The following is a 22,837-nucleotide window of genomic DNA, read 5'->3' as shown; positions in this document are numbered from 1 at the left end:
AAACTAGGCAGAATGCAAAACGGAACCTTTAGTAATCCTTCCACTAGATCAGCATTTCTCAAACTGTTAGTTAGAAATGTGTTGTTTGCAAGAGACAAAACTCCAAATCAATCCTGTTTAGACATAAAGTGTAATTTAACAATGACATTGATGAAGAAGTCTATCTTTGTAACTGATTTCAGATATGGCCAGATTTAAGGGTTCTAATAATGTCATGGGATTCTCCGTCAATCCCTAGCTCTCAGCTGATTGTCTCTGCTTGGCTCCACTTTTAAAATAGGTTTTCTGCACATAGTAGGAAGGATGCGTGAGGATAGCCCACTCACCATGCCCTACTTGCTTTGCAACCCAACAGAAAGAGAAAATCTTCCTTGATAACCCTAAGAGAAACGTCCCAGAGAGAATTCTGACAGTGTAGCTTGGAAAACATTTCCATGCCTAAGTCAACCTAAATCAGAGGCTTGTGCTAATCTGACCAGATTTCAGTCACTTCCTACCTCAGTGATTGGGAGGGCAGCCTTACCTGAACCAAAGGGAACAGATTTTCCATTGGAAAGAGAGCTTTGTTTTATCACACACACAAAAAAGGTGTGCTAGAGTGACAGTGTCAACAGAGTTCCAGTGCTTCCTAAATGCTGAGATATACTAGTAGGTGCTGTATAAAAAATTTTTGAGAAAGATTGAAAACTCCAAATAACAAAAATGTCATAACTTTGATAGTGGACTACTATGTTAATTTATATTAAAGTTCCAGCAGAATTATTTATTTTATGATTCTACTGTCTGAGGAAGAAAACATGTTTTCACGTCGAACCTGACTCCTGACTTTGTGGAAGGGAAATAGGTATAAAGCTCTTCGTCCAAAGAGCTGGAAAGATGTGTTTTGTTTCTATGCTCTTGGGCAAGCAATTCTTTCCATAGCAGATCTCCTGGAGGGAGAGTGTTCCATCAAGTACAAAGCATTTTTTTCAGGTTCCCTCCCACCTTTTATTAATTGGGCTGAAATTTGGCCACTTGCCTCTTTCAAATAAAGAGTGACCAAAATCACCGGAAATGGCTAATTATGCCCACAATGGGAAACTTATTCCCGTGAGCAGGGACTTCAGAGTGTAAAGTGAAGCCTGAAATTGAATCACAATATTATCTCTCTTTAATGGTTGCGCAGCTATTCAATCTGGAATGCTCATTAGATTAGCAAGTAAGCATTGAGTCAATATTTTTTCTTTTTGGTTCTGATACGGGGTTACTAAAGGCTAAAATTAAAGTCAAATTTGGTAAGTTTTATGTCTTGTTCTTAATTGGATTAGCACATTATATTCTTTAAGATGTGACTGATTACAATGTGTACAATTTGCTAGAGCTTTAGTTTATATCAGCTCAGTCGTAGGAAATACGCAGTTGTTTATTAACTAGATGGACATCATATTTGGCAATGTGCTTGCTATCATTCATTTTATTTGACATTTTCTTAACTGACTTAAATGACAGAATAAAAAGCAATCATATCACTTCTGCAGAAGATAAAAAAACTCAAGATGTATATGACAATGTCCTTGAAATACAGACTTAATTTCACCGATAGTGCTATTGAAATAGTGGCAAATAACTTAAAACATGTGTAAGCTTACTTATATTTCTAAAAATTAACATGTACTGAGTTCTAAAATTTTTGTGTACATTATCTCATTTTATTTTCACAATATCCTTCTGGCTTAGAAACTGTTGTGCAAATGAGCAAACTATTTTTACAGAATTTTTTTTAATTTGCAAGTGTGAGGCTGAGCTGAGTTTTAAACTCAGGAAATCTAGCTCATATTTGTAATCAGTACAACTATCACCTCTACTTATAACTGATACTACCCATTATCCCTCTAATTATGCTAATTATAAGTATCAATTCAATGTTCCTCTAGTTATTTCAATAACTCTGAAAAAAGGAAAATTGTATCATTAGTCAATGGAACACTATTTACAGTGCGTATTTTCTTAGCATGTGGAATTTAATAGCTATTATTAAACTAAAGTGTCTCTTCAAAAATAAAATACTTTCTGGAGGTTTTTATGAGAAAATTTTATTGACTTTTAAAATTGACTATTAGATATGCTTCTATATACTAAGTCACTCATAGGATTTTGATAAATTACATGTAATAATCTTACTCTTTTGTTAGTTAACTTGTTGAATTTATTGGTGAATCATTTCTTAAAATGTTCTGTAATTTTTGGTGCTCTACATGTACATAGTTTTTAAGTTTTTACCTAGGTCATTTTCCGTTAAATGCAAAAGAGATAAAAACTCAATGTAACTAAATTTCAGAAATTGTTGGTTTCCAGTCTTAGAGTATTAAGGCTATTCCAGTGATGATTGTAATAAGTTTATCTTGGCCTAGATGAACTGATCAGATTCCATTCTGAGGAGTCTGGCAAGGGAGCTTATGAAGAAGTATGCTTGCTTTTCTGATTTCAGTTTTCTGCAATGGAGAAGAAAGAACTAGACTTTTTTTTTTTTCCAAACGGCCTTTAAAAAATAAGAATGGTAGTATATGAAGAGGTGAAGTCAAGATGCGATTTTTTTGGCCTTGATACTTTTCCCTGAATCCCCATGTAAGAAAAGAAAAAGCATCTAGCCAAATGGTCCACTTTCCACTGTCTTAGATTCAAACTCAAACTCCTTTGGGCAATTGCTAGTAGGAGACCGAGGGAAAGTCTTCCCAAGCCAGAAAAAACAGAATCAGGAATGACTTAGTTTCAAGGATACTGGGATTTGGGTTACTTTGAACAACAATGTTCCTATACTAACCATTTTTTCTTTTGTATAAATTTTGAGCCCCAATCCAAGACTTGAATTTACCTTCTCCTACTCCGTTGCTTTGCAAATGAGGTGCCTGGGAAGGAATGGAACTCGCTCAGGCTCGCTGAGTGACAGTGTACTGACTGAGGCCCAGCACTAGCTCCCTGTCTTAAATGTGAAATCATCCCTCTTTAGAACCTCATGCATGACTCTTAGGGACTGTGTTTAAAAGTACTGAACTGAGCCTGTGAAACCAGCACAAGATTACTGCTCTCTAATTTGATAAACACTTTCATTGATGGGATAAATCTAAACTTATGTTCACTGGTGGCACCCTGCACAACTAGGAGAAAGCAGATGCTCAGTAAATAGGGTAAGATGGCTAATTGAATTTTTAGAAGTATTTCTTAATTTCAGCTGCATTTTAAAGTGCTTGAAAGTGAGAACAATGTATATGTTTTTGATTTTGGTACCTTAACAGAATGGCAAGTCTGAGCTGTCAGGCAATTTACTAAGTTTAAAAAAAATCAAATAAGTAAGTTTAAAAAAAAATCAAGTATCACAACATTTCTAAGGAAAGGAATGAAAAGAAGAAATTGTTTGAGAAAAAACAGAAACGTGTTTAATGAATAAAAGTGAAATGCAATGCAAAAAAGTGGTTAGGCAAAATAGCAAACTAAGCAAAATAGAAATGTAATCTGCACTTTTTAAACCTTAATTATCCAAATAAAGGAGTCAATCCTCTGAGTCAGGATGGTGTAGGGCAACAGGGCCCAAATTTAGGATCAGAGAATCTGAGTTTTTAGCTTGGTGTCAGCCCTAAGCATTTAGGTGACCTTGGTCAAGTCACTAAAATATGTACGCTGGACTTCCCTGGTTAATTCAGTTGAGATGATCATTTTCACAACTAATTGAAATCACAGAGTCATAATGATAATAGCAATAGCTAATGCTCATTGGGTATTTATTATAAGACAAATTCTTTCTGTCATGCAGTTTAACATTTAAAACAGCCCAACAAGGTGAGTTACGATAAAAAATTCTAGGCAGCAGTGATTAAGCCACTACTTGTATACCCACCTTCAGGTCAGGAAATAGACTTAGTGAGTTTAAGTGTTGCAAGAGTTGAAGTTTGAAGCCGTGGCTTTCTGATTCCAGCATATATCTTCTAACGAGTATGCAATAGAGAACAATAAGCCAAGGATCAAGTTGAATACTCATTTTCTAGTTGGGTAAACCAAACAGAAAAAGGTTTGAATGGATTTTCTCAAAATCACAGAGCAATTTAGGAGCAGCTGGAAAGAAATTCTGCTAGCTAGTGTGATTGCCTTGCACTATAATCAATGTACAGATGGTCCCCAGTGATGGTTTGACTTTACAATGATGCTAAAGCAATGTACATTCAGTAGAGTTCGTACTTTGCATTTTGGTCTTTTCTCAGGCTAGTGATGTGCAGTGTGACATTCTCCTGTGACGCTGGGCAGCAGCAGCCATAGCTCACAGGCAGCCGCAGGCTAGTGAGCATAAACAACTGATGGACCAGCAACCATTCTGTACCTACACAACCATATGTTTTTCATTTTCTCTGTCATGTTCAATAAGTTACATGAGGTGCTCAACACTTTATAATAAAATAGTCTTTGCATTAGGTGATTTTGCCTGACTATAGGCTATTGTAAGTGTTCTGAGCATATTAAAAGTAGGCTAGGCTAAGCTGTGATGTTCTACAGGTGAGGTGAATTAAATCCATTCTTGACTTAGGATATTTTCAATTTATAATTTATCAGGATGTAGCCTCATCGTAAGTTGAAAGAGATCTGTATTCCAAAGTTAGGAGGAATGACTGGCCATTTGAAAAGTAGACAATTACCACTTAGGTTTGATGGGGAAACGTAATTTTTTATCAGGTAAGGATTTGTAGTTAGTTTTTCTGGTTTGTTTTGTTTTGTTTTGTTTTGTATTTAATCACAGCAGTAACAAATTGCCACAAATGTAGTAGCTTAAAACAACATACTGTTATCATCTCACAGTTCTATACATGAGAAGTCCTATGGGCTTGGCTACTTTCTCTGTTCTGGGTCTCATCAGGCAGAAGTCAAGGTGTTGGTAGAGCTGTGCTCTCTTCTGAAGGTTCTGGTGAGAATCAGCTTCTGGACTCATTCAAACTGTTGGCAAAATTCAATTCCTTGAGATCTCCATTTCCTTGCTACCTGTTAGCTTGAGGGCCACCTTTACCTCCTAGAGGTCTCTTTCTGGTCTTGCACATGGGCTCCCACGTGGCTCAGCCAGCAGCAGTGCAGCAACTCCTTCTGTCACTGTGTCTCTTCTGCTTCCTTCTTCTGCTGCATCTCCTTCAGCCTTCCTCTTCTACTTTGAACGGCTTAGTTTAGGCCTACCAGAAAAATTCATGATAATCTAAGATAATCTTCCTATTTTAAGGTCCATAACCTTAAAATCACAAATTCTGGGGATTGGACATGGAAATCTCTGGAGACTCATTATTCTGCCCACCACAGGATTCTTCTGTCTAGCCCACTGGTTCTCAACTCTCGCTGTATATTCCTGTATCATCTGGGAAACTTGACAAAATACTTATCCCTAGACCCCAATCAAGATGAACTGAATCTAAATTTCTTGTAGTACAATCCAGGTGGTGATTTTTTTAAGGTGTCAGAAAATTATAGTATACTTGAGAGGGTTGAGAATATCCCCAAATACCAGGTTTCTTCAACTTGATTAAATTCATTTTTGTAAATAATCCACTCAAAACATACTTTCTATATACCCTCTTTATGCTCCTGCACTGTTAGGGTTTGGAGTCACAGAGATGGGCACGATGCATGTCCTCTTCTTCCTGTGATCACAATCTAGTGGCACAAACAGTACAAAAGAATAATTACAACACTACATGAAATATTTTAAAATAGATATTTGAATAACTTACTCTGGGAGTTCTGAGACAGTTAGTGTGCCTGAGAATGTTATAGAATATTTTGCTTGATACATACTTGATAGTTTTTGTTTTTTCAAATACCCTGGCCAGTACCTAGAGACAAAAGAATATAAGTGTGTCCAGGTTGCAGCACGGCCCAATGAGGATGATGTATTTAAATAGTGCTCCCCCAGATTTAACAAGCCATGAATTTCCTTGGGTGCTTACAAAAAAATGCAGGCTCCCAAGTTCTTCTCTGGAATATTCTGATTCAGAGGGTGTATTGTGGGGCCTAGACAGTCTAACATGCTCAAGTTCTGATACAGGCGACGCATTAATCCACACTCTGAGGAACACTGGCTTATGCTACAGCAGTGATTTGGCATCCGTTCATTCAGTAACGAAAGCCCAGGCCTTATTATGACAAAGGACTTACAGTTTGAATTTCTTACATCAGTAGCAGATCTTCAGTAAAGAGAAGTTTCTTTATATTTTAATTTAATTTATTTTAATTTTCTTACTGTTTCACATATTGAAAGTCTCAGGAACATTCCAGGTCAGGATGGGCATGGAGAATGAAAATCTTACACTGGCATTTCTTTCTCAAAGACACCAGTGGAAGTAAAGACTATCATTTGTAAAAGTCATTCCAACACTAAGACTTAGATTTTGCCAAAAAATAAGCAGTGAGGAGAGCATAAAAGGTAACCAGGATCTTATACCCTTTTCTCAGTGGCACAATCTGTTCCACATGCTGAAGAATGACAGAGAGAAGTTTTCATTTTCCATAGAGGTAGGAAATATAGGGACTGGAGAAGAAGAGTACTTTTTCCTTGTTTTGATCCAGCAGAAATGTAGCTTGATTAAAATGCCATAAAGGAAGGCATGCACTGGATAGGGAACAGCCTCACTTTCCCCACACAAAGGTTTAGGATACTTAATGGCAAATTAGATATGTGTGGGAAAAGCTTCTGCTAGCCAACTTTATAGTGACTGGATAAATAAATGGAGAAGAGGATATGGCTTAGGGCCTGTGAAAATCCAAGATATTTTGGAAATGGAGGAATGGAATATGAAAGTTGGGTTTTTTCCTCAATCTTAGAGTGAATATACACTTTTAATATTAGGGCTGGGTGATGAGATGACTCAACTAAAAATAAGAATTATTATTAAGAAAAATAAGTTAATGGAAATTGTGTATAGGTATAATAAAAATTTGAGAGATTAAGAAGCAAGTTTGAAAGGCACTGGATTAATGTTTTTGTGTTCTGGTAAATTAGTATTGATTAAGGCACACTGATTTATAATATTTATGTAGAATAAAGTATGTTTTCACACTGAAGTAAGCCAAGAAGATTGGTTAAAATTTGTGAACTTGGAAATGTAGAACCGTAAAAAATGTAGAACTGTCTTGTCCAGCAGATCTATTGTGATTTTAAGAAATGAACCCAGAGTGATTTTACATAAAACCTTGAATGACTAGGAAGCTATGTTTCAAAAGTTATTTGAGGCTTTAAGTCAAAGTTCTTTCTGTTATGAAATAAATCATTTTAATTTTATTTTGGTGATTCTTTGGGCAAGAAGCCTATTTAGAAATAAGCTATTTTTTATTCCATGTGTACAGTAAAAAAGTTATTTTGTTTGAGTAGTAGAACCAAATCTCCCATTTAATTTTGAGGAATGAAAATAAAATAATATTTATAGGATCCATGAGGCTAGCAGTTAGAAAGAGAAAATAACAGTGACTACTGCTGGCACTATTGTGATACAGATTCACTTACCAGTTTCAATTAGAGCTCTCTCAGTTTCAAAAAAGTCCTTTTCCCATTAAGCAAACCTAAGCTCACTTGGAAAAATCCACGGCCAGATTTAGTCATTTAACTTGACCTCCTTTAATTATGTACTGGATCTTTCCTCACAATTGAGCAGGAACTAATATCTTTCACCAGGCAACATGCAACTCAGTGGTCAATCAATAATTTAACCAGATCTGAGAAATTTATAGTAATTTACTTAACAGCTTTGGTCAATTAATATTAAGTATATTTTAGCAAAAATAAATTTGGAATAAGCCAAATATAGAAGAGAGAACCTCTTGCTGAATGAACATATGAGAGGTCATATGCTAAGAACCAATGAGCGAAACCAATGAGTTGAACATACTTCTGATAATAATCATGCCATCACACACACCAATATGAGACTCAACCTAAACTGACTTTCAGATATATCTGCAGTGGTGGTATCTTCATGCCCAGTCATGATACTGCTGTAATTGACCTAGGGAACTCTTGGTGAAAGGGGTGATTCTTCCATGATTACCACTCCCCACTGGTAGGGTCCTTTGTAGAGCAGATGACTCAGCTGAATTGGATTGCCACATAAAATGGACATTGCCAGATCTAATGAAGAGTACAGGTATCTACCACGTGTTTGGAAGATTGCCACTCAAACTTCTGCTGCATCCTTTATAAAACCAGAGACCAGAGACCTGCCCCCTTGGTTGGGAGTATTACAAGTTTACATAGTGCAAAATACAGTCTTGTTCCTAGTAGCACATTTTCCAGATCACTACGGAATAAGATGAAGAAGGAAAGCTATAAAAATGGAATTACTTGTGTTGATATATATTTTGTGAGTTGAATAAATCATTCAACTCAAATTATTGGTGCCAGGATGATCTACTGAACACTAAGGGATATTTCACTAAGATACTTTTTGGAACTCTGACTTTGAAACCTATTAGATAAGCAACAAAAATAACTGCTGGTTTTGGATACAATTTTTTCAAATATGCTGGATATAAGAATACTCCAAACATGTTTTTTGAGATATTTTTCCCCTTCAGTTTTTTAGCCCATATACACATTGCAGGTAATTTAATCCTGACACGTGTAAATCATCAAAGCATTGTTTTATAAAAACCTATCTGATTTCCAAAGAAAATGATATTTCTTTACATTCTTATTTGTATGTTTCAGTGTTGTATGTATTTAATACAGAAAAATGTGAACTACTGATGTTTTAAATTTGGCTTAAGCTTTATGATTTCTAAAGACAGTACAGTAAACTACTGTTTGTTTGATATCCAAACATCCACAGAACTCAAAAACTGAATAAAGAACTTTATTTTGTAAGAAAGTAAACATACTGATTAGAACTTTCCCCCCAATTTTCATTGTCAGTACAGATTCAAACTCTATCTAAAGACTTCTAATAGAAGAAATGACCCTTGACTAATAGTTATGATTAGTGTTCCTGATTATAAGCTGAAAATCCTAAAATACTTATTGTTTCATTTTTTTTCATTCATTTATACAGTAAATGTATATTAACTACCAGACACAAAGGATACAAAGATCAATCAGATATGGTTCCTTCCCAGCTAGGAAAATAGATATAAGTAACTAAGACTAATAACATTTCAATAAATGATTTGATAAAATTATTCAAAGGAAGTTTAAACTATAGTTTAATTTAAAAGACTTTTTATCAAATTCTAGTTCTTTGAAATTTATCTAAGTAAAATATTGAGCTAATCTCTCAGTGTCTTGACCATCCTGGGATAAATGAGTTGATGTAAGTTTCTCCATATAATGGAAAACAACAAATATTTGTGACAAAACTCAAATATATTGTAAGCAAAGAGATTTTTTAAAATTGGAGTAGCTTAATAAAAATATCATTTTAATAGTGGTATTTTCTTTGAAAAGTCAGTTTATCATGGAAATGATTTTGGCTCATTAAAATAATATTAAATTACTATACCAATCAATATTTCAGGTCATGACCTCTGGATTTAAAAACTCAAGATAATATTGAATATGATCCAAGAGAAAATGTGATTTGAGACTGGAGACAATTGTGCTTGTAAGTATTGGAAAATTAGATTTTTCTCATGATACAATGTAATAAAAACTAAAATATCAACTCATTAATTACTGAATTATAAAAATTTTGATCCTGTTACATGATTTTTATATCTAAAATTAATGCAATTCTTCCTGTTTTTTGGCTGTATTTTTAAGATCATAATAATAAAAACCCTGATAGAAGAGAAGACATTATTCAGAAGATTGCTACAATTAAAAAGAAAAGCTTCTTCTAGGTGAGTCATTAGCAAGGGGAAGCAATGGCATAGATTCTATGTGCTAGTTAATGGTGTGCTCTCATTGCATGGGATAATGAAAAAACAGAAAAGGTTTTTATAATTCTTATTCTAACATTTGCCCTGTAATAAAAATCATGACATATTTCTTAAAATTAAATCTCAGTTCATAGTTCACTGGCAAATATCTATTGATTAGAATGTTTTATTTTCTCAGAAAATTATTATATTTTATGACTACCCCATGGTTATTTATATTTCATAAAACTACTGCCAGAATAAGGTTGTTGGTAGACCTTAAAGGGGGTAAGCATTGTATACTTGACCCCTGCAATGTTTGTCTCTTAGAATTAAGAAGATAGCAGGGAATTGTATCTACCACTAGAAATATTTAACAGAAATACTTTTATTTGCTATTGTCCATCTCCTATAACCTTATTTTAATAATGTAGATGACTTAAGGAATCTTTTATTTCCTGATTTTAAAAAATTGAATCCTGCAGTGAAGAATAATTTCTGTTAAATTGTAAGGCAATTTTTATGGCTTATGGATGCTAATTCTTGAGAAACTGGCCCCAATACAATTTTCTCCCTGAAATTGTTGAAGGATCAGAAAATTAAAATGAAATTAATACTTATAGGAAATAAAGGCAAACTTTATAGTAAAACATGTGGTCAAAATTTGTGCTTTTGTGTTCTTGTGAAACTATTTTGATACTTTAATTATTTTACTCCAATTTTGGTAAAAGTAAAGAAAGATGTTTTCTAATTACTTTAAAAAATCTGTAAGAGGCTTTCTTGCCTGTAAGACAAATTAAATTAAAATGTGTTTAATTAAGCTCTTTAGTACTTTAAGTCACTATGCTCTTCATATTTGTAATATGTAAGACAATCAAAGCCTTAAAGCAAAATTACTGTGTAGTTTTAAAATAAAATTTCCATTGAGAACCACCTTCATTTATTTCATAAATATTGATAAATTATATTTCTTTTATTTTCTATTGCAGTTTGATTTATATTATATAGCTTGTTTCATTTTGGCTTTAATGATGGAGAAAAAGTGCATCCTGTGTTTTCTGTTTCTCTTGCCTTTTTTTATGGTAAGCACAAATTCCCCTAATGTATCTCCCTATCTCTGATTCTTTCTGTTTTAACTTCCAGTATATCCATAATTGATGAAGGTAATAACACAAAATTACGTGCAGTGATTTGATGCATAGATTACATACCTTTTAATATCTAATCAACATGGCAATAGTTTATTTCCCTTCAGTACACATTTTTAGGCTTTTGTCTTACAACAAGCAGTTGGGGGGTGTAAAAGAGAGGAAGGACAATGTATACAAATATGCAGACACCAGAGGAAAGTAACAGAGGTTAAAAAAAAATGGATTGGCTCGATACTACAGTCATAAATAATAGATGAAATATTTTCAACTGTTGATTCTGAATTAGAGCTATTAAAACAGTGATTCCAACCTGTTGATTTTTCTCCCATTCTGCCAACTAATTGACTCATAGCAATTGAAAAGCAATTCAGAACCATGCACTGTTTTAAATTAATATCCTCATCCATTCATTCAGAAAAGTATTAGGTGTCCGAGAGGCACTGATGAGGCAGACGTGGAAGTGAGGTGTGCACTTCTGTGTTCCTCTGCCTGCATGTGCAGGGGATGTGGGGCTGGAGGTGGAGGCTAGACTAAGATGACTAAAAACAACCACTATACTGGAGGGGCTGTGTGCCTTATACAGTTAACTTTATTGTTATTTACAGAATTATTTTGTTCCTGTTTTTCTCTGTCTCCTTAGACATTTACTTTTATTTTTATTTACAGAAATAGTTGTGTTCCTATTTTTCTCTGTCTTACATGAAAACAGTGACTGTACTCTTATCTCATTATATGTAAGAGAAACTGAGAGACATAATCTCATTTAGTTCTGTGCCAGCAAATAGTTTTCTGTGGTGTTTCCAAGTAAACTCCACAGGTTTTCAAACAAAGAAACTCAAGGAAAATATAGAAAACCTAAACAGGGCGGGGAGCAAGACTACATTCCTGTCAGCATTTGTATTGAAAACATTCTCAAGTCTAGGAACAGTCCAAATTCTACACTTCTTAGATGTTATCTTAGGTAAACAGACTAAAATTCAAGAAATAGGACTCCTGTTCCTACAGCTCCCACCCCCCTCTGAGCATGCCAATGAGCTGCACAGGCCAAAGCTGCTTCCCTGCAGGTACTTCTGTAACAGATGACCAGTCTGATTACTGTAATTTAAGGAATTGTGACCGTTTCTCTTGAATTCATTCAGACAATGTGCAAATGTGAGTTTTTAGGTAAGAATAAAAATGATATTCAGTTTATGCAATTCTATAAACATTATGAGAACAGGAGAAAAACAACTTTTCTTAATGTTGTAAATTTCTATTTATTACTTGTGCAGCACAACTGCTGCATAAATCTTTATTAAGAACTTAAAACCAATCAAAGAATGAAAGAGTTAATGTTCATTGTTGGTGAGGTGATGGTGAGACTTGGGTGGTGCCATACACTAAGGGAATATTACCATTTAAATTTAAGTTTAAATTAAATTCAACTTCCTGCTAGAGAACAGAAAATCAAGAATAAGGGACAAATAACAGTAGAAAGATAACTGCTTACGGAAAATAGTTAATAGAAAGAACGCAAAAGCAAAGAAGAAATAAGGCTGAAGAGAAGTTTATATAGTCTTCATGTTACAAAACAGGAGAAAAGTCATGTAGAAATTAAAGCATAAGTGGAGCTTAAAATACTTCTACTAAAGTGGAAGAATATACCTATATACTTCGTCTAAAACCACCTATATACCTTTTCTAAAATCTTTATTGATGTGCATACAATAAAAATTCTATTTTCCAACATCATAAATGAACATGTCATTATTTTGATTATCAAAATGTAATGATAAAAACAGTAGTGATTTTGAGCATTTACCATGTGCCAGATACTTCCCCTCTGCTATCTTGATGTTATTTTATTCCATTTTACAATAAGAAAGCAGAGGCTTAGGGAGGATAAATATCTTGCCTACATTCCCAGAGCAGTAAAACATAGAGGTGGATTTTGAATACAGCTGTCTGCATTCCAGAATACTTGTCCTGGAGCTGGCTCCCACAGGCTTCTGAGAGGAGACTGTGGACTATGTTTCCCAGTGCTGCCACTGGCAACTCTTGTTGATGGATCGAACTTGGACATGGTGGGGATATTTACACCATGGAAATTGGCAAACCCTACGTATCAGGAATTTCCCCCCAGAGCCTGTTGACCATGCAGCACATCACTGCTTTTACTGTTTTCCACTGTGATAGACTGACTCTGACAGATAGTCTCACAATTCTGAAATTTTATTATTTTTATTCCCTTAGATTCTGGTCAAAGCAGAATCAGAAGAAGAGGAACCTGATGGCTCAATTCAGTTGCCTGTTACTAGAAATAAAATCATGACAGCTCAATTTGAATGTTACCAAAAAATTATGCAAGACCCTATTCAACAAACAGAAGGTAAACATGACTAATTTTAAATGCATTTGATATATTTTTTAAAAGAAAACTACCCTATTACATCATTATGGGTTCCTTAGGTTCATTCTTAAAAATGGGTTAGTTGCTATTTTTTCTGGTATATGTGCAGTTTTAATTATTTATTTATGAAGAACATCTTATAACATAATTAATCTTGCTCCTTTTAAAAAATTCTAATAAAAATATGTGCAACAGGGAAGGTTTTACTAACTTTTTATGGTATATTTAAAATATCAAACATGTATGTGTTTTGAATTAAATCAGTGACAATTGAGGGGGAAGGTATAGCTCAGTGGTACAGTGCGTGCTTAGCATGCATGAAGTCCTAGGTTCAATCCCCAGTACCTCCATTATAAATAAGTAAATAAAAACCTAATTACCTCCCCCCCAAAAAAATCAGTGACAGTTGATCTTCAGTTTTGTATTTCTTTCTTTTCACAAGCTGCTTGATAGGCGCTTCTCAATAAAATGGCATACACACACACACACACACACAAACACACACACACACACACATATATATTTTGCATAACATATACTTTGTATAGTACGTTTGGTAGTAAAGCTAATGACGTCACATTTATTGAGCACCTACTCAGTGCCATATATTTGTCTCAGTTCTGAGGATATAAAGAAGAGTAGCACAAGTAGAGCTGCCAAATTAAGCAAAAAGAAAACCAAAAACAAGCCCTGTGTTTTATCTGCCAACTCTAAAGACAGGGTTATCTTCAAACTATAAGATGCAAAACTCATAGTGTAACAAGCAAAATGTAAAGGTTTTTTAGATATTTTAAAATATTTAAACCATCAGTGGAAACAAAATTTTTGAAATTTGATGGAAAATACTTGATAGTATAAAATACAATGTTTGTTATATACATGAAATGTTAAAAGTAGGTTATTATTAATATTTGTAACTGTCAAAATGAACTTGCTTGTGAGAAAGAGAAAGCAGCAATTTTTTCACATTGGTCAAGTCCTTAACCTTACTATAACTGAATAATATAATTTGTTCATCTTTGGAGATATAGTTAGATATCTGCCCAAATATTTTTATTACTATTATATAGTTATATATGTTATTAGTTTAAAACTATTGAATTAATGCCTTCCAAATCATCTAGATATATATTAAAGTGAGCTTCAAATCTAATTGTTGAACAATAGGAATATATTTATGAGGGTTTTGTAATAAAATAATTTTGTGATTAAACTAAGTTTAAGATTAGTGCATAATCAGTCTTCTTCTTGGAGCTTCATAATGCACTTTATAATTTTAAATACTCTAGAAAATCTTGTGATAAAGAAACATTTTTGTTTTAACTTCATGTTTTTCAAGTCTATTTGACCCCAGAAATTTTTTAAGTGGAATACCTACTCATGTGCCCACTCAAATGATATACAACACAGTTAAAAAAACTTCTGGATCTTCAATCTGTCATGCTGCCAGTGCTGTCCTTAATCAGGTGGAATCTTCTGGAAAAGTCATAAGGAATTGTTTGAGATGCTTTCTAAAATGATATCAGGAAATTTTTTCTCCAATAGGCCACAAAATGCATTTCATGTAGTAATATGTGGACAAAAACTATCTAGATAAGAAAACTATTTTAATAATAAAACTATTTGAAAAATTCAGGAGAGAATACTAAGATTATCTGAGGTTTTTTTTAAAAAACTAGAATTATTTAGATTTTCAGGCCAATAGATTTTTTTTTTCTACTTCCATGAAGCCTAGATTGATTCTGAGACTGCTGTACAAATCTGTTAAAAATAATAAACATCTCATGGAACATTCAAATTTCCATGTGTGCTTACCTAACAAGGCAGAAAATTACTTTCTTTGATTACAGACTAACATTGGAATGTTGTCATTTTATTTTTCTATGACTTTAAAAAACTATTTTTTTTTTTATGTAAGAGGTTCTTTCTCTTAATGTTAGTAAGAGAAAAATGTGAGCATATTAGACACTCTACTCCATTTAAAAAGAAAAGGAAGGAAGGAAGAGCTAGAATTTAGTGGAGGGACCTAAATAAGTATGTGTCAGGGTTAATGTGGTGAAGTAGGAAATACTAGAATATTAATCTGTTCACTTCAGAAAATACTGTATCTTGCCCTAAGAACAGAGTTTCTAAAATAAAACATGTTTCCAGTGTCCCATATTGTTTTAATTGCAAGCATAGGGATACTTATTAACCACTATTTTATGGTTAAGGACAACCAGGAAAGACCATTTGATTTATTGAATAAACAGCTACCTTTGAGAATTAGAACTGAAACTAAACTTCTATTTTTTTCAGATATTCCTAAACTTAACAATTAGTTATTCTAATAATTACTTGATGAAAAAAAATCCAAGTAATTGCTCTAGATTTTATATGATGTCTTCATTTTCAGTAGACATCTTCATTCCATGTCAGTGTAAGTCCACCATTGTGTCTTTATATATAACTAGAGGGAGTTAGTAAGCCCTAATTTTTACTTCCCCCTTGAGGTATTTACTGCAACAGAACCTGGGATGGCTGGCTGTGCTGGAATGATGTTGCCGCAGGAACGGAATCAATGCAGCGCTGCCCTGATTACTTTCAGGACTTTGATCCTTCAGGTAAACAGAAATTTGTTTAGAAATCTCCTCGACATCTATTTAATAAACCGTAGGTTAACTAAATTATTGTTTCCTTTTTTCCTTTTTAATGTTGAAGAAAAAGTTACAAAAATCTGTGACCAAGATGGAAACTGGTTTAGACATCCAGAAAGCAACAGAACATGGACAAATTATACCCAATGTAATGTTAATACACATGAGAAAGTAAAGGTATGTAATAATTATAAATTAAAATTTAACTTATAGTATCTATTTAAAAAGTTAATTACCAATACAGTATTGGGGAAATTTTAGCTAGTGTTCATTCCACTTTAAAGGCTTTTCATAATAAAGACAATGAAGAAAATAGCTTTGTAAAACAATTATTATTGATTTGGTCATTACACTGAGGAAGCAACCTTACTAGATAATAGTGTACTTACAAGTCAATGTCTCAGTATTGGAATTTCACATTTTCCAAAGAAAACATACTTTTAAAGTGTAAGAAAAAGGAAGATTTTCATTTGTGGTGGAATTTCTAGAATTACATTCAGGAGTTGTATTCAAGTAAACAAGATAAACCCAGTAGGGCTTAAACAGTTCTATCTGTCCCTCAGCAGAAGGCTTGTTTTCTGACTGGCTGTCAGGTCACTGGCACTGGCATTCTCACTTTTAACACCATACATTAAAGTCAAGGTTAGTCACAGTTCGTCACAACAATAAAACTGTGCTACAAAGTGTCTGCATATATTTGCATGTGAGTGTATGTGGAGGCTGTTTGTCACAGAGATTAAAATTGAGCCCTGATGTCTGAGTTCCTATTTCTGCCCCTTACCAGCTGTGACCTTGGGCAAGCCTTCACTTTTCCCTGCCTCAGTCCCCTCCTGTATAAAATGAGGATAATAAACCCACCCCTAGGGTATTCATAAGAATTGACTTCATACAAGGAAAATACTTAGAAGACTACCAAGCATATAGTAAACACATGATAACTGTCAGCTATCATTACAGTTATTAATCATGTATTCTTTACTTATTCAGAGAAGGGCTTGAAGGGAATTATAAAAATGCACAATAATACAGTAAGTTACAAGCAAACAGAATAAAGACAAAAATCAAACAGAAAAAGTCAAAACCAGGAGAAATAACTTATTTGTATAGATCAGAATTTCCCCATAAATTACTATATTGAGATTTATTTCAGAGCCTCAAATTGGTCAAAGGAAAAAAAAAGCCAGTTGGGAAAGTAAGCCTTATCTGGCATTTAAATCTAAACAAACAAAAATCATTAAATAGCATTTTATTTACGGTGTACAAAGTGATAGAGTGAAAATTGTCAATACACTTCAAAATTTAAAATGCTGGTTTTATATATTACACCAACCTAGATCAAGAAAATTAATCCTTCATTTATTTAATTAACTTCTAATTTTTAAATAAAAATAGCAGACAATTCATAAATCACTTAATAAATTTGCACAGATATTTTACATTCTAGTTGTATTTAAATATTTATTGATTTGCCAGCTAAATGGTAAGGCTACCATCACATGTTTTTAAAAATATAATTTATTTCATTGATTTTGAGCTTATACACATAGAATTATTGTACTGACATGTACCTTAATTTTTTTGTTTATGTAAATTACAGACGGCATTGAATTTGTTTTACCTGACTATAATTGGACATGGATTATCTATTGCATCACTCCTTATCTCACTTGGTATATTCTTTTATTTCAAGTAAGTACATGTAAAATATTTTTTTCAATTTAATTGTCTTTGGTGAATGCAGTGTCATATGCATGTTTATGTCATGCTGATAAAATATATGAAAAGTAGATGATTTACAATGTTTGAAATAAATTATGTTGACTTTATCTTGACTTTATAAAATATAGAGAAAGGAGACTGATGAAACATCTGAAGCCAATTTTACAAAATTAGTTCACCTATAAGAATGAAGTCATGTATTAAGAAGGGAGCCAAAACCAGTATGTAAATCTATCTGTATTTGCTCTGGAAACTGCCAAACATTATAGGCCTCCCTAATTAAATTTTTAGCTTCTTGGTCAATTTTGGTATCAGGATACAAGGTACATTATAGAAACTGGTATTTTGTGTAAATTATAGACATGGCATGTAATATATACTGTTAAAAATAATAATTTCAATATATTATGATAGATTATTTTTCCTGGTTTGGGGAGGGAGAGTCAATTTCAATGTCTTGATTCAACCAATTGACAGTGATTTTTTTTAATTGATAGGAAGGTAAATTCTAAAACATGCATACATTATTTTATGCATTAACATGATTTTCATAATTTTGATCGCCCCCCAGTACCGACAATGCAGCGTAAAGAGCAAGTCACAGTATTTTATTATGTGTTCATCACCACTGCCATTGCCGTCCTCTTCCTCTTCTGCCTCCTCTTCTTATTTCCCTCCTTTTCCTCCCCTGCTCCTTCTTGCTGCTCCTCCCCCATCCTCTTCCCCCTCCCCCCTTTCCCTCTTTCCCCTTCTTCAGCAACCATCTTGTAACACTAGCAGTTTCAGAACCAGCTAAAGTAGTAGCACATCAAAATATCCAAATCTAGAAATTATTAGACAGCTGGATGTTAGGTTGATATGTAACTGGAATACTAGCTTTTAGTCCATAGTCCATCAGGTATTCAAAGTACATCATATAATATATGAACCAACCAACATTATGTCTCATGGGTTCAAAATCATGGAAATCTACAGATTGCATTTTGTAAAAAAGTGTATCAAAATACATTGAAAATAATTTTTATACTAAAATATGGAAATCATTTCTTAAAGAATTAAATTTACTATATTATATTTTGCAACGAATTTCCAAAATGTTCTTGCTCAAATCAAGTTGTTAGTTCTCAGTCACTGCCTTTATAATTAGTTATGTAATATCAGTTGCTTATATGCAGTTTATTAAAACTTCATGTCTTTACCCTTGCACACATTCTTTCTTAGCTTTTGTAAGATTTTTGAAGTGAATACTATCTTTGGAGTAGGAAAAATTTCATTATGACTTTCAAATAGATTAAAAATATCTTTTCTAAAATATGGAAAATAAACCATTTTCCAAAGTGACAATTTTTAAATAAAGTCCACAGGGCTACAGTGATATATTATTTATGCTAATTGACAAAGTAAAATAATGTTACCAATGCTAACAAACTTACTGGTAAAATATGGCAATAAAACTTAGTTAATATTCAATTTAATGAATTTAAAAACACAAAATGAAATTAAAATTTCAAAATCTCAGTATAAGCTTAAGATAAAGTTCTTTTTTCCAAAAATATGAAAATGAATATATGTATGTGTATGTATGACAGACATTATGCTCTACACCAGAAATTGACACGACATTGTAAACAAAATCTTAACAATTTAAAAATGAAAGGTATCTAAATTTGAAAAAATTACCTCTTGCATCTTGGAACTAAATGATGCAAGTAATTTCCTTAAACCTATGCAATATTCTAGAACTCAGGTTTTCAGTTCATGAAAATTACGTATTACCACACATACAAACACAGAAAGAATCAATTTAAATGTAACTAATATTAGCTAAGATTCTTCTTTTTCACATTAAGAGTTTTACAACCACGACTAAGTATGAAGTAGATCAGCCTCTACCCTTGGGGAAAAAAGTTATGTTTTAAGTATTTCTAGCTTCAGTAAAAAGAATACAACCATTAATTTAAAACAAACCATAATCCAGAAACAAGAATTGCACTTAAATTTGCAATATTTTTTAAATATTGAAAATAATTTAAGCATATCACTATTTTTTAAGTAAAGAAATATATACATCTATAATCCTAATATCCAATTGAGTAATTTCAGGTATTTTTCCAGTTCTGTTTCATATCCATTTGTTTTTACTGAGTTTTTATTGTAATGTACAAGTTATTTTAACTATTTTTATAACAGCATTATACAGTTCTTTCCATGTCACTAAGAAGTTAAAACAACCATTTAATTGGCTGATTAATATTCCACTTAGTAACTTGACAAAAGTTTACTAAATCATTCTTCTATTTTTGAATATTAGCATTGCTTCCAATTTTTCCTATTAATAAAAAACACTGCAATGGACATTTTCAGTCCTAACTTTTCCCATATTTTGCACTATTTGTTTAGGCTACATTCCCAGAGACATGATTTCTTGGTCACAGAGTGTATATCTTTTTATGGCTCTTAAAATACATCATCTTTGGAGTATTTCAAAATCAACATGTTCAAAACAAATTCACAATATCTACCACTTCTTAACCCAAAGTAGTTTTTCTCTCAGAGTGACCCATCTTTACAAATACCACCACCAGCAATCTACTTGCCTTAGCCATAAGTTTAGGAGCAATCTGTGATACCTTCTCAGCTTTCCTCCCTATCATTCTCTCCTTATAACTCTGTGGATAGAACCTCCTAACAGCTCTCCAATCTATCCAGTTTATTTCATCTCTCTTGCCACCCCCACGAGCCGAGTCTTACTAAGCCTCAGTAAGTCCACTCTCACCACCTTCATTCAATTTTAAACACTGTAGCCAGGATATTTTCAAACATTTATGTCAAATATAGATCTGATTTTGTCATACTTTGCTTTAAAAATTTTAAGCTTCCTATTGTAATTTATATAAAATCAAAATCATTAACATATCCTATAATTGAATATCTATTCTCTTCCTGCCTTCTCTAGTCCAGTTAAATGTATTCATCTTTCAGATCTAAACTTTAGCATCATTTCCTCAGTGAAATCTTTGTGACTTTTTTTTAATGTAGTGTTTCTGAAACTGCAATTAGTTTGTGCTGGATGTGGAATAAATTTTTAATTACCATTTAGGAGACCACCATGTCTGCAGATTTAAAGCTGATACAGCTGAGATCCTTCAGATTAAATGATCTCTTTTTATTTTGCATTGTAATAAGCCAAAATATTCAAGCACACTAAATTTCTGAAGGAACAAAGTGAAGTATAGTAATTATATTGCATGCCAAAATCAGTAGTCAAAAAGAGAAAAAAGGTGTCCTAGAATTCCAAGCCCTTTGGCCCCAATCAAGTTTGAATTTCAAGAATATAAACAAAATCCTGAACTAATTCCATGAAATCAAATGCAAAATTAGCAAAGTTTCCTCATGAAAGAGTCATGATTTAATTAAACAAATGCTTGATGTGGGACAATGAGGCAGTAGTGGGACTGCCAAGTGAAAACAGTACTGCAAGCCAGAGTATACAGTAAGTGCAAAGTACCCAGTTCCAGATCTCTAATCAGACCAGTCATTTACTCTGTCCACTGTGGACTGAAATTGTAAGAGGAAAAGAGGATGTCACAAGAATTGACTTATCAGGATAGTGATAAAATTGAAGCAGATAATGTCTGCTGATCAGGGAGTCAAGGTACCAAAAATGTTAAGCCAGAAGATTTTCGGATATTAGATGTCAACCTATGAGGAATTTTGAAATGGAAGATTTCTATACTGGGTTCATAGCTGGACCTCATGATTTTGCTAGTTCCAAGCCCAAGTCTATATTTTAGTAAAGAAGATTACAAAGAAAGAATTAATTTTTTAAATCAAAATACACAACTTCAGTATCAAGAAAGTTAACATTTGTGAAAGTATTCTGAAGGCTGAACGCAGTCTACATAGATAAACTATATTTATTATCGAATAAGAATTGAAAGAAAATCTGATTCAGTATTTTTATACCTGTATTTAATGTACATTATATTAAAAAAGCCAACACTATTCAACCAATACTCACAAGTGATTTTAATTCTTAATCAAAGTGTTAAAATTTAAAACTGCAGAATTAATTTATTTCCTCCATAGAAAAATACTTTTTAAAAAACTGAAATTGTGTATATACATGCTGAGTACTTTTTTAAAGATACAATAACAAGACTCATTTCTCTTTTTAAAAGCGAGACTAGAAATTTCATGTTGCCCCAAACATTGTCCTCATGCTTCACATATAAATGGGTCTCTTTGCTTCAGAAAAAGAGCAAGTTTTCTTTTTTAAATTTGAGTACTATATGAAATAAATATATATGTTAATTGCTAAAATTTCTGTGCTTTTTAAAAAATTTGTGGCATGTTACACAGGCAAATTATTTTGCCTATACATGGAATTTGGTTCTTGGCCTCTGTGTAGAAGCGGGTATTCCCTAAACAGGCAAGTCTGGTCTCAGATTCCACCTTTGTCACATACTTGCTGCATAACATGGAGAGACTTCTTTTATTTCTCTAATCATCATTTTCACATCTTTAAAATCCAGATTCTATTAGTATCTATATGATAGATTTAGTCTTAGGGCTGAGATAATCTGTAATGCATTATTAAGTGGAAAGTCTTCTTTAGGAAAACATGTCTTTTATTGTCTATTATATTGTCTATTATTATTCTATGGTCTATTATTGTCATAGTTATTGCTCTTGATCTTTCTTATTAATCCATTAAAATATTTGTATATAAATATTTAGCCATAATAGGTATATTGTACCAGGGGGCTCTTTAAAAACAAAATTAAAGAATACAATTTCTAGTTTTACATGTACCATATTTATAAAAAAAATTGTTACAATGTTCATGCAGAAAAATAAGTACACAATGAATGAAAAATTTTATAAACCAAATTAGTAGTATAATTATATTAGAAAAAACTTGTGGTTAAGTGAATTAGTCAAAAATAATAAAACCTTTTTTATGCTCATAAGGTACCATATAGCTTACTCAGAACTTGAATCCATATTAAAGAATTTGTAGTCTTTGATTTTAAGACATTTTTAATATATACTCCACAGAACTATGTACTAAAACAGGAAAAGCCACTATC

General features: G+C 32.8%; 1 protein-coding gene across 2 annotated transcripts in view; it reads left to right on the top strand.

The window, feature by feature from the left end:
* CALCRL (calcitonin receptor like receptor) overlaps positions 1-22,837 on the top strand; it is a 94,683-nt gene that overhangs the window by 44,580 nt on the left and 27,266 nt on the right. For both annotated transcript variants that reach the window (XM_006189238.3, XM_014563039.2), the window contains 7 exons: positions 9,507-9,593; positions 9,752-9,831; positions 10,839-10,931; positions 13,233-13,368; positions 15,882-15,992; positions 16,090-16,202; positions 17,623-17,714. In XM_006189238.3, coding sequence (XP_006189300.1) covers positions 10,878-10,931; positions 13,233-13,368; positions 15,882-15,992; positions 16,090-16,202; positions 17,623-17,714 — 506 coding nt within the window. In that variant the 5' untranslated portion in view covers positions 9,507-9,593; positions 9,752-9,831; positions 10,839-10,877. The remainder of the gene's footprint in view (positions 1-9,506; positions 9,594-9,751; positions 9,832-10,838; positions 10,932-13,232; positions 13,369-15,881; positions 15,993-16,089; positions 16,203-17,622; positions 17,715-22,837) is intronic.

This window comes from Camelus ferus, chromosome 5, assembly GCF_009834535.1.
Source record: "Camelus ferus isolate YT-003-E chromosome 5, BCGSAC_Cfer_1.0, whole genome shotgun sequence".
NCBI lineage: Eukaryota > Metazoa > Chordata > Mammalia > Artiodactyla > Camelidae > Camelus > Camelus ferus.
Note: the sequence above shows the minus strand (reverse complement) of the source record. Positions and strands in the feature narration are given on the sequence as shown.